Source organism: Dendrobates tinctorius, unplaced genomic scaffold (genome assembly GCF_039654945.1).
Source record: "Dendrobates tinctorius isolate UK_male_01 unplaced genomic scaffold, ASM3965494v1 ptg000165l, whole genome shotgun sequence".
NCBI lineage: Eukaryota > Metazoa > Chordata > Amphibia > Anura > Dendrobatidae > Dendrobates > Dendrobates tinctorius.
This window is the reverse complement of record NW_027361832.1, coordinates 18,833,705-18,845,367: the sequence shown is the minus strand read 5'-3', so window position 1 is coordinate 18,845,367 and position 11,663 is coordinate 18,833,705. Positions and strand designations below refer to the sequence as shown.

The 11,663-nt window shown below is 44.1% G+C and overlaps 1 protein-coding gene across 1 annotated transcript in view; it reads left to right on the top strand.

Annotated features, from left to right (window-relative positions):
- Positions 1-319: 319 nt before the first annotated feature.
- Positions 320-11,663, top strand: part of ATP6V0D2 (ATPase H+ transporting V0 subunit d2) — a 66,959-nt gene continuing 55,615 nt past the window's right edge. The window contains exon 1 of the mRNA XM_073550549.1: positions 320-544. Coding sequence (XP_073406650.1) covers positions 418-544 — 127 coding nt within the window. The 5' untranslated portion in view covers positions 320-417. The remainder of the gene's footprint in view (positions 545-11,663) is intronic.

Sequence of the window (11,663 nt, the reverse complement as noted above, 5' to 3'; positions counted from 1 at the left end):
ATCCTCTGTGTATATCAATACCTGCTAGTAATCAATCAGTCCAGCAATGGGGAGAAGTTGTTTATACAGTTGACTGGGCATTTTATGACAAATCCACCTAAAGATCGTAAAGGTGAAATACAACACATGCAAAGATCAGGAAATACCCTAAGGTGGAAGGCCCAATATCAGCAGCATAAAGTTATGTCTTTGAGTGTCTCAAAAGTCCATTTTCATGCTGTTCTAGAAGTAACTCCAGCTGGTTAGTTGCAGATCTAAGGCTGATGTTTGCACAATAAACAACGAGGAACAGCCTTAACTGTAGAGAAACAGGAACACAGTGGTTATTATGTGTCACACTGGAAATTACAGCCTGGAAGAGTACAGTCAGTGCGTGTGACCCACCAAAGTAGGAAGAAGGACAAGGTCAGCTCCACCATGTCTGGGTCCGAGTTTTATTTCAATGTGGATAGCGGCTATTTGGAGGGATTAGTCCGAGGATTTAAGGGTGGAATCCTGAAGTCCGGGGACTACGTCAACCTGGCACAATGTGAAACCCTTGAGGGTAAATTATTATTATTATTTTATTTTATTGCTGTTGAGACTTATGTTGGACTAGATTTGACATGTGAAATATAAATTACCTGATTCTGTTTGCTATGAACTATTTTATTACTTATCGTTTTGCCATTATATATTTAGTGCCATTTTGCCTCTGAGTTTATTAGTAGCGACATTTAGTATTATTAGTATTATTTATTATTATTATTATTATTATTATTATGTACATGTATACGGTGAGTGAATAGGAGTGCATAGATTCTCGCTCACTCATAGGGCTCGTACACGCGATCGATTATATCGGGGAGTGCTGTCCGTGGTCTTCACGTATATAGCACTCGTATCCTTGATATTCTATCGGGCTGAGCACAGATATGATTTTTTTCATCAGACCAAGTGGTCCAAGGAAAAAGTCGGAGACACGACCTCTTTTGATCCTAGTGTCGAGTCAAAATCAACAACCCAAATCTAGGGGTCAGTAAAAAACTTCGGCCCGCACTCAGATTACATCCAAACGTGGTGCAATTTTCCCAGACTGACAGAATGAAGAGGGTGGAAAAACATTTTTTTTCTTTCCATCTCCTAGAAAAACTGGTGCCACTCTGATCAAACTCTGACCCAGTTGTGATCAGTCTGATCAGAATAATCCAAACATTTTTCTCGGATGGAGAGAAAACTGTCGTGTGCACCTACCAATAGCTTTAGGCCTGGCAACAAACCGAAGTAATGATTCAGTGCTTAGAGGGATTCTTTGGTTAAAAAAATGTATCTCTTCCATGTGGGATAGGTGATAATTTACTGATTGGCATTAGTCTGACAGTTGGACCAACATTGATCAGAACCAGACCTTTTTATCCTTGATGGGCACAGTTATCCCCATTACACAGGAGAGCAGCAGATTGGATGCCCGACCACCACTCATGGTTGCCAACAAGATTTTTTATTTTTTATAGCTATCGAAAATCACGGACAGCCAACATTTTTTACATACATATTGGAAAACCATAATAAATCAATAAGAATATAAGCGAGACATGTCTACTTTCTATAATTCTGATATGAAATCATTAACCTACATTCACAGTGACCTGTAAAATGATGATAGAAAATCTGAACAAGCTTCTCTAGTTTCCAAAAACTCATGTACACCTCCATTTTTTTATGGACAGAGGAAAAAAGTTCCTCATTTTTACAGACTGTCCAGGAATATCTGGATGGTTGGCAACCTTGCCATCACTCCATTAATTTATCTATGAGGCATCTGGAAAAAAGCCAAGAGAAAGAATGGAGCAGTGGTCAAGCATGCACACTGCTGTTAATTTTAATGGGTCTAAAAGTGCCCCATTCTGCCTATTCGTTTGGGTCCCAGCTGTTGCACCTCAACCAGGGGGATAACTTATTTTTCCCAGACTACCCCTTTAACAATTCTAATAGTACACCCAAAATTGCAGAAAATACAGTTACTGTAGCCAATATTATGTGTACAGTCACACTATGCTACACTGTAATGTTTATATAATCAAAACCTTTTTCTAGACCAATGTAAAGACATGGCTGAAAAAGTATGAAGAGATCCAGAAAAATTATAAAAATACCATGTTTATTAATAACACATAAAAAACAAGAAAACAAAAAACCAAAATTGCCCAGTAGGAGGCGCACAGATGTCCTAACGACCATACAAAGGTGCAGGTAAAGTACAATTAAATACATATATATCCTAAGGCCACATGTAATTGAAAGACTAAAAACATGATATCACATATAAATAGCTGCATATAGCGGCAACATGACACAAAGGTCTAAGTCCCCAAATGAATGAAAGTGAATCAACAGCTACAAAGAAATCCAATGGACTAATAGCATAAGATTATAAATAGATGTGTATCGCTGCATGTGGCGGTAACATGACACTAAAGTCTAAGTCCCCACATCAATAGAGCTAACCATTACTAAGTGAGCCAAAAGATATCATGAAAGTAAAACATATCTGAACACTATGTTCAAAATACTAGATGGACGCTGCAGCCTCCACCACCCCAACGCGCGTTTCGCAACAAGCTTCTTCCGGGGGCGAAGGTCACTTTTTAAAGCAAGTCTTTGAGAGCCATGTTCTGGCTCCCATAGACATGCATTGAGAGCTTGTGACCGATACCATTTCTAGTCACTCTGAAGTTGCAGGCACAAGATGGCGGCGTGGGACCGGAGTAGTATTGGGAAGAGCTGAAGACAGCAGGTGATGAGTATAATACTAGGTACAGGGACCTTAGCCTTACATACAAGCATTAACTGTTTGGGCATTAGAGTCGTACCTAAGTAATGAATGTTCAGAATATAATTAACAGGGTCAATATTTCTTTACTATAGCATTCAGCACTCAGCAGTGATCCAACCATGAGAAGTTATGCTGCATACTGAACATTGTCAGGTCACCATGCCTGCTTGCCCACAAGGACACACTTCTATGTAATCCACGCTAGTTCCTCCTATTACTGCTATACAATGTAAGCGTCATATATCAGGTCATTGTAACCGACCAGTAGGACCGTATCAAAATATATTGCAATTTTATTGTGACTCCAAACACAAAACCCAGAGATAAGTAACAGCAGCAATGATAATCTCTTATCTCTCCCTTTATTTTCAGAAACATCCATAAGATGAGCTAGATTTAGACTTGCACCTTTATGGCACATGACAAATTTATTGAAGACTAGCTGAAGAGCCCGGTGCTGCCTGGGCATAGTAACTAACTGTGGTTAGTTATAGCAAATTATAATTATCCTCCATCCTATAGTCCTGTGCCCATATACCCATCATACATATCCACCATCCCATAGTCCCGTGCCCATATACCCATTATACATATCCTCCATCCCATAGTCCCGTGCCCATATACCCATCATACATCCTTCATCTCATAGTCCCATGCCCATATACCCATCATACATATCCTCCATCCCATAGGCCCGTGCCCATATACCCATCATACATATCCTCCATCCCATAGTCGAGTGCCCATATACCCATCACACATCCTTCATCTCATAGTCCCATGCCCATATACCCATCATACATATCCATGATCCCATAGGCCCGTGCCCATATACCCATCATACATATCCTCCATCCCATAGTCGAGTGCCCATATACCCATCACACATCCTCCATCCCATAGTCCCATGCCCATATACCCATCACACATCCTCTATCCCATAGTCCCATGCCCATATACCCATCATACATATTCGCCATCCCATAATCGAGTGCCCATATATCCATCACACATCCTTCATCTCATAGTCCCATGCCCATATACCCATCATGCATATCCTCCATCCCATAGTCCCATGCCCATATACCCATCATACATATCCTCCATCCCATAGTCCCGTGCCCATATACCCATCATACATATCCTCCATCCCATAGTCCAGTGCCCATATACCCATCACACATCCTCCATCCCATAGTCCCGTGCCCATATACACATCATACATATCCTCCATCCCATAGTCCAGTGCCCATCCCATCACACATCCTCCATCCCATAGTCAACCATTATGACATCATAATGAGCGGCGGGGCTTGCAACCTATGATGACATCAGCGTCGCCATGGCAACCATTATGACATCATAATGAGGGGCGGGGCTTGATACACACACATACTTTTTCCCCATTATGTAGATAGGGGCAAAATTGTTTGGTGAATTGGAATGCGCGGGGTTAAAATTTCACCTCACAACATAGCCTAGGACACTCTCGGGGTCCAGACGTGTGACTCTGCCAAATTTTGTGGCTGTAGCTGCGATGGTGCGGATGCCAATCCCGGACATACATACATACATTCATACACACATACATACACACACTTGAGCTTTATATATTAGATTTATGAAATTTGCTTAAGAGTTCGCTCACATCAGCATATTAAAAATTGCTCCGATGTTCATACTGAAAAATTCCAAGTAGATTCCATATGATTTCCCTTTTGTTATGTGAGTGTGCATCTTTTTTTCCCGGCTTGCAACAGCTTGACATCTGTAATTCAATACGTTTTTATCATCTTTTACATACTATAATGCTCTATGTAAACTTTAAGCTAATTGGCAAAAATAATAAAGCAATCATATATAAAGATATAGGTAGATGATAGAAAGATATTAGATATTTAATAGATGGATAATAAATAGATAGATAGAATAGATAGAATAAATAGATATCCTTCACATATATAATTTCACAACCGCTTTACATATTGCAAAGTTGCACCCTTTAGTGTCTTTCATGTGGCAATAAAGGATGTTTAGGCTTGTCTAACAATACTGTAGATAAATAAATGAATGAATGAAAAAATTATATGGGGTCCTCCCTATTTTACAAAAGAAGCCAGCAAAGGTAAAGCAAACAGCTGAGAGCTGACATTATCAGGCTGGGAAGGTCCCTGATTAGTGCACTGTTTCCAGCCTAAAAATACCAGCCCACAGCTGCCCCAGAAGTGGTGCATTATATTAGATATGCCAGTTCTAGTGCTTCACCTTCGCTCTTCCCGATTGCCCTGGTGCAGTGGTAATCGGGAGTATGGGGCTTGGGGTTGATGTCAGCTGTGATTTGTCCAAAATCGCAGCTGACATCAAACCCTGGGGCGAGTAATGGATAAGTGTCTATCAGATACCCTCATTACTAACACAGTAACAGCAAAAACACACACACACACTAAAATATAATACTTTATTTGAATAAACACTGCCCTATACTTTCCCTGGTTCACCAATGTATAAAAAAATAAGCACTTCCAATGTAGTTCAGGGAATCTGATGTAGCCCACAAATGGATACCTGAAAAATATAAAAAGAGAAAAAAAACACTGTCCCTCATTCAGCAATTTATTAGAAAACAAGGGTCCCACACAGGTCCAACATAGTCCAGCGCTTTCCATGACATTTCCTAATTCTGTCATTAGGAGCCTATAGAGACTCAGAATGAGTCTCCATAGGCTTTTAACAGCAACCACTCCAAGTTCACACTGCTCTCCATGAGACCTGGTGGTTCTGTAGAGCAGTGATATTAATGATACCTTTCATCACAGTCACCGAGCCACGCTGCCCTCTGTGAGACCCATTTCTGGGGTGGCTGCGGACTGATTTAGCCTGGGAGTAGCCCACTAACCATGGACTCTCTCAGCCTGATAATTTCAGTCCTCAGCTGTCTGCTTTACCTTTGCTGGTTGCATAAAATAGGGGTACCTCATTTTATTTATTTGGTTAAACAAGCCTAAAAAACTGTAGAATAACCTCCCCATGAAAGACACTAAAGGGGGCAAGTTTATAATATGTAGGGGGTTGTGAAATTATATATCTACAAGATATCTATTTATCTACAGTTGTGCTCAAAAGTTTACATACCCCGGCAGAATTTTTGCTTTCTTGGCCTTTTATCAGAGAATATGAATGATAACACCAAACCTTTTTCTCCACTCATGGTTAGTGGTTGGGTGAAGCCATTTATTGTCAAACTACTGTGTTTTCTCTTTTTAAATCATAATGACAACCCAAAACATCCAAATGACCTTGATCAAAAGTTCACATACCCTGGTGATTTTGGCCTGATAACATACACAGAAGTTGACACAGATGAATTTGAATGGCTACTAAAGGTAACATCCTCACCTGTGACCTATTTGCTTGTAATCAGTGTTTGTGCATAAAAGCTGAGTGAGTTTCTGGGATCCAGACAGACTCTTGCATCTTTCATCCAGCCACTGCCATTTCTGGATTGTGAGTCATGGGGACAAGCAACAGAATTGTCAATGGATCTACGGGAAAAGGTAGGTCATTACTATAGGAAAAGGCCCAGGACAGAGGACAATACTACAGGAATGAGTCAGAATGGGGGATAGTTTTAAAGAGGCCAGGCTAGGGGCCATTGTTACAGGATGGGTGACATTATTACAAATCAGAAAACATTCTTATAGGAAGGCACCAGGAAGAGTGCCATTATTTCAGGATAAGGGATATTATTACAGGATGGGGCACCGATAGGAGACACTCGTAGGATAGGTGCCATGAAAAAGGATTTTACTGCAGGATGGGTAACATTATTACAGAATAGGGGACATTACTACAGGATTGGGCCCAGGACAAGGGACATTATTACAGGATGAGAGACATTATTACAGAATAGGGTACAATACAACAAGATTGGGCCCAGGACAAGGGACATTATTACAGGATGAGGGACATTATTACAGAATAGAGTACATTAATACAGGATTGGGCCCAGGACCAGGGGCATTATTGCAGGATGGGAGACATTATTACAGAAAAGGGTACATTACAACAGGATTGGGCCCAGGACAAGGGACATTATTACAGGATGGCGGACATTATTACAGAATAGGGTGCATTACTACAGACTGAGCCCAGGACAAAGGACATTATTACAGGATGGAAGACATTATTACAGAATAGGGTACATTACAACAGGATTGGGCCCAGGACAAGGAACAAATATTACAGGATGGGTGACATTATTACAGAATACAGTACATTAATACAGGATTGGGCTTAGGACAAGGGACATTATTACAGGATGGAAGACATTATTACAGAATAGGGTACATTACTACAGGATTGGGCCCAGGACAAGGGAAGTTGTTGCAGGAAATGAGTCAGGATGAAAGGATGAAAAACATTATTACAGTGGCCCATAGATCTAACCAACAAGCTGATGGGGAAACCAGTCAAAATTTTGCATCTGGACCAGGGCCGCCATCAGGGCATTACAGCCCTCACTGGCGTATGGGGCCCGGCGGGCAGAGGGGCCCGCATTGGGCCCGGTCTCCTCTCTGCTCACCGGGCCCCCTACCGGCAGGTAAACCGGGCCCTGGCTAGCGGCGCTGCAGGCGGCAGCTAAATGCTATTGACATACGGGCCCGGCGGCCCGCACGTCTATAGTTAACAGCTGCCAGCCAATCGGAGGCTGGCAGCTGACGTCAGCCGCAGCGCGCACCTCGCCGGCGTCTGGCGTCAGTGTCAGTCGCCGGCTAGAGCGCGCTGCAGCGTGGAGGGACAGAGAGAGCCTTGCCTGCCGCTGGACCGTGGCCAGGTAAGGAGAACTTTTTTTTTTGACAGCGGCGATCCAGGGGGCCCGGGGGCCGAGTGCTGGACTGGGGGCAGAATGAAAGACATGGGGCAGAATGCTGGACTGGGGCAGAATGCTGGACTGGGGCAGAATGCTGGCTATTGGACAAAATGCTGAACATGGGGCAGAATGCTGGACATGGGGGCAGAATGTTGGACTGGGGCAGAATGCTGGACATGGGGCAGAATGCTGGACATGGGGGCAGAATGCTCGACTGGGGCAGAATGCTGGGCACTGGGGCAGAATGCTGGAGATGGGGCAGAATGCTGGAGATGGGGCAGAATGCGAGACATGGGGCAGAATGCTTGACTGGGGGCAGAATGCTGGACTGGGGGCAGAATACTGGACATGGGGCAGAATGCTGGACTGGGGGCAGAATGCTGGACATGGGGCAGAATGCTTGACATGGGGCAGAATACTGGACATGGGGCAGAATGCTTGACTGGGGCAGAATGCTAGACTGGGGGCAGAATACTGGACATGGGGCAGAATACTGGACATGGGGGCAGAATGCTGGACATGGGGCAGAATGCTGGAGATGGGGCAGAATGCGAGACATGGGGCAGAATGCTTGACTGGGGCAGAATGCTGGACTGGGGGCAGAATGCTGGACTGGGGGCAGAATGCTGGAGATGGGGCAGAATGCGAGACATGGGGCAGAATGCTTGACTGGGGCAGAATGCTGGACTGGGAGCAGAATACTGGACATGGGGCAGAATGCTGGACTGGGGGCAGAATACTGGACATGGGGCAGAATGCTGGACATGGGGCAGAATGCGAGACATGGGGCAGAATGCTGGACATGGGGCAGAATGCTGGACTGGGGGCAGAATACTGGACATGGGGCAGAATGCTGGACTGGGGGCAGAATTCTGAACATGGGGCAGAATGCTGGACTGGGGCAGAATGCTGAACATGGGGCAGAATGCTGGACATGGGGGCAGAATGCTGGACTGGGGGCAGAATGCTGAACATGGGGCAGAATGCTGGACTGAGGGCCGAATGCTGAACATGGGGCAGAATGCTGGACTGGGGGCAGAATGCTGAACATAGGGCAGAATGCTGGACTGGGGGCACAATGCTGGACTGGGGGCACAATGCTGGACTGGGGGCAGAATACTGGATATGGGGCAGAATGCTGAACATGGGGCATAATGCTGGGTGCTGGGGTAGAATGCTGGACATGGGGCAGAATACTGGACATGGGGCAGAATGCTGGACTGGGCCAGAATGCTGGATATGGGGCAGAATGCTGGATATGGGGCAGAATGCTGGACATGGGGGCAGAATGCTGGACATGGGGCAGAATGCTGAATATGGGGCAGAAAGCTGGTTATGGGGCAGAATGCTGGACATGGGGCAGAATGCTGGACATGGGGCAGAATGCTAAACATGGGGCAGAATGCTGGACTGGGGCAGAATGCTGGACATGGGGCAGAATGCTGAACATGGGGGCAGAATGCTGAACATGGGGGCAGAGTGCTGAACATGGGGGCTGAGTGCTGAACATGGGGGCAGAATGCTGAATGGGGCAGAATGGAGATACGGGGCATGACTGGAGACAGATCGCACAGGATCATGGGGCAGGATGGATACGATGGAGATCATATGGGGGCACAATGGATACTCATGAGGGCGGGATGGGAGAACATATGGCTAAAGCCAGGAATTAGACACACGGGGGTCAGGATGGGGGATATTATTACCATAGGGGCAAATTAAGGGATATTATTACTGCAGTGATGTATTTAATATTTTGAGGATACTGCTTTAAATGGGGGGCGGTCCTGTTACTGCGCAGAGCGACACTATGTCTCCTTTTTTTCTTCATGTGGTGTAATGTAGAAATTGGGAAAAAATAAGTAATGTGTTCTGCAAGCGGAGCTCTAGATAACCGTGTTATTTCCTGCACAGACGAGTCCTGGCTGGAAGACGTGATGGCGATCTGTGCTGGATGAATGAAAAGCAAGGATGAAGGACTTCACCTAGAGACATCACTGGTGAGTTAGTGTGTTACCTGTACACTGACACTATACACTGTATACTATATATATATATATATATATATATATATACAGAGGTCCTGTGTATAATGTCACCAGTGATCACTGTGTTACCTGTACATTATATACAGAGCTCCTGTGTATAATGTCATTGATCAATATATTACCTGTACACAGACGCTGCATACTAAATACAGATCTCCTGTGTATAATGCCACTTATGGTGATAGTATTATGTTTTTTTATTAATGATCAGTATTGTAGTATTCAGTCACCATCTGGTGGTAATATGTGGTCTGGTCATGGTGCGGTGGTATTTGTTCCTTGTATGTGATATTATTCGGTCACTATGGTAGTAATATGTGGTCTGGTCATGGTGTGCGGTATTTGTTCCTTGTATGTGGTATTATAGGTCACTATGTGGTGGTAATATGTGGTCTGGACATGGTGTAGCGGTATTTGTTCCTTGTATGCGATATTATTGGTCATTTTAAAAATTGAAAAATAAATAAAAATATACCTAAAGCGTAATGTATATTTTAATAAATATTTAATAGGTTACAGTAGAGTAGGGCCTGGCCAAAAGTGTCTACCCTGTTATGGTGGCGGCTTAAAAAAATATTTTGTCTAAAGCAAAAGCTGCCGACTATATGTGTGATCTGGTGATGGGAACTGTTAATGTGTGATAAGTGAGAAGTGGAGTTTTTCCAAGAGTGAGCAGTGGGACTGTGGACAGTTTGAGGGGTGGAGGCGGGACTGGGTGGAGCCTGGGCGGAGTCTCAAGGGGGCCCTGAAAATTTTGCCATTATAGGGCCCCGAAATTCCTAGTAGCACCCCTGATCTGGACTCTTGTTATGCCACTTGGGCTTTAGTGTATATACAGTGAACTTTATTCGCTTAAGTATTCATAACTAGAGATGAGCGACTTTGCCTTTTTTCGGGTCGAGTCGGGTTTCACGAAACCCGACTTTCGCAAAAGTCGGGTCAAAGGAAATCGGCCGATTATCGTGAAAAGTCGAAGGCCGACTGAAACACGAAACCCAATGTAAGTCAATGGGGAAGAAAAGTCGGCAGTGAGTGGAGGACAGGAAAAACACCTACAGTGCCCATTTTAATGCCAAAAACATCAATTCTTATTCCTTAAGCTTGTCAACCTTAATTTACTTTATAATAATAGTTAGGCATTGAAAACTGGGGGTTATTTGGCTAAAGTTGTGGGGGGGGGGTAGTGCTGGCTCCAGATTTTCGTGGGCCCAGGGCCAAAGAGTGTCACTGGGCTCCTTTAACACATGACACAATTCATGATCCTTTGATACGGCAGAGAAATAGCGGTACAGTACAATGAAAAATACTTCAATTCTTACATCACATGACTGATATCCATTTTAAATTCTCCAATAGCTCCAAAAACAGACAGTATATTACTCCATACAGTATTATGGCCACCGCATAGTGCGCCATACAGAGTAATGAGGCCCATATATTTCTCCATACAGAATCATTGGTCCCATATAATGTTCGATACAGTATATGATGAGCTCCACATAATGCTACAGTATATGTTGGTCCCCATGTATGAAGCTCCACTGTGTTATGGGCCCAAATAAAGCTCCATATATAATGGGCCTGCTTTCTAATGCTCCAGTGTATAATGGGCCCTGTAAATGCTGCTCCAGTGACTGATGTCCACCTTTGGAATGCTCCAGTGTATGGTGGGCCCCAGATATCATTCTCCAGTGTATCGTGCTCCCCAAAAATTGCTCCCAACCTTTAAAACAATTAAATAAGTCTCCTCGCTAGGGAATGCCTGTACTCTGGACTCCTCGTCATCCCCATCTTCCATCTCCCTGAACTTGGACTGTTTAGGCAGAGGGCGTACAGACGTGATGTCATCGCGCTCTTTGACCAGAATGTCACTGTCAGGAAAAGTGCTTGGTTTCCGGGGGCAGTATGGTTGCAAAGCTGAACCTTAAAG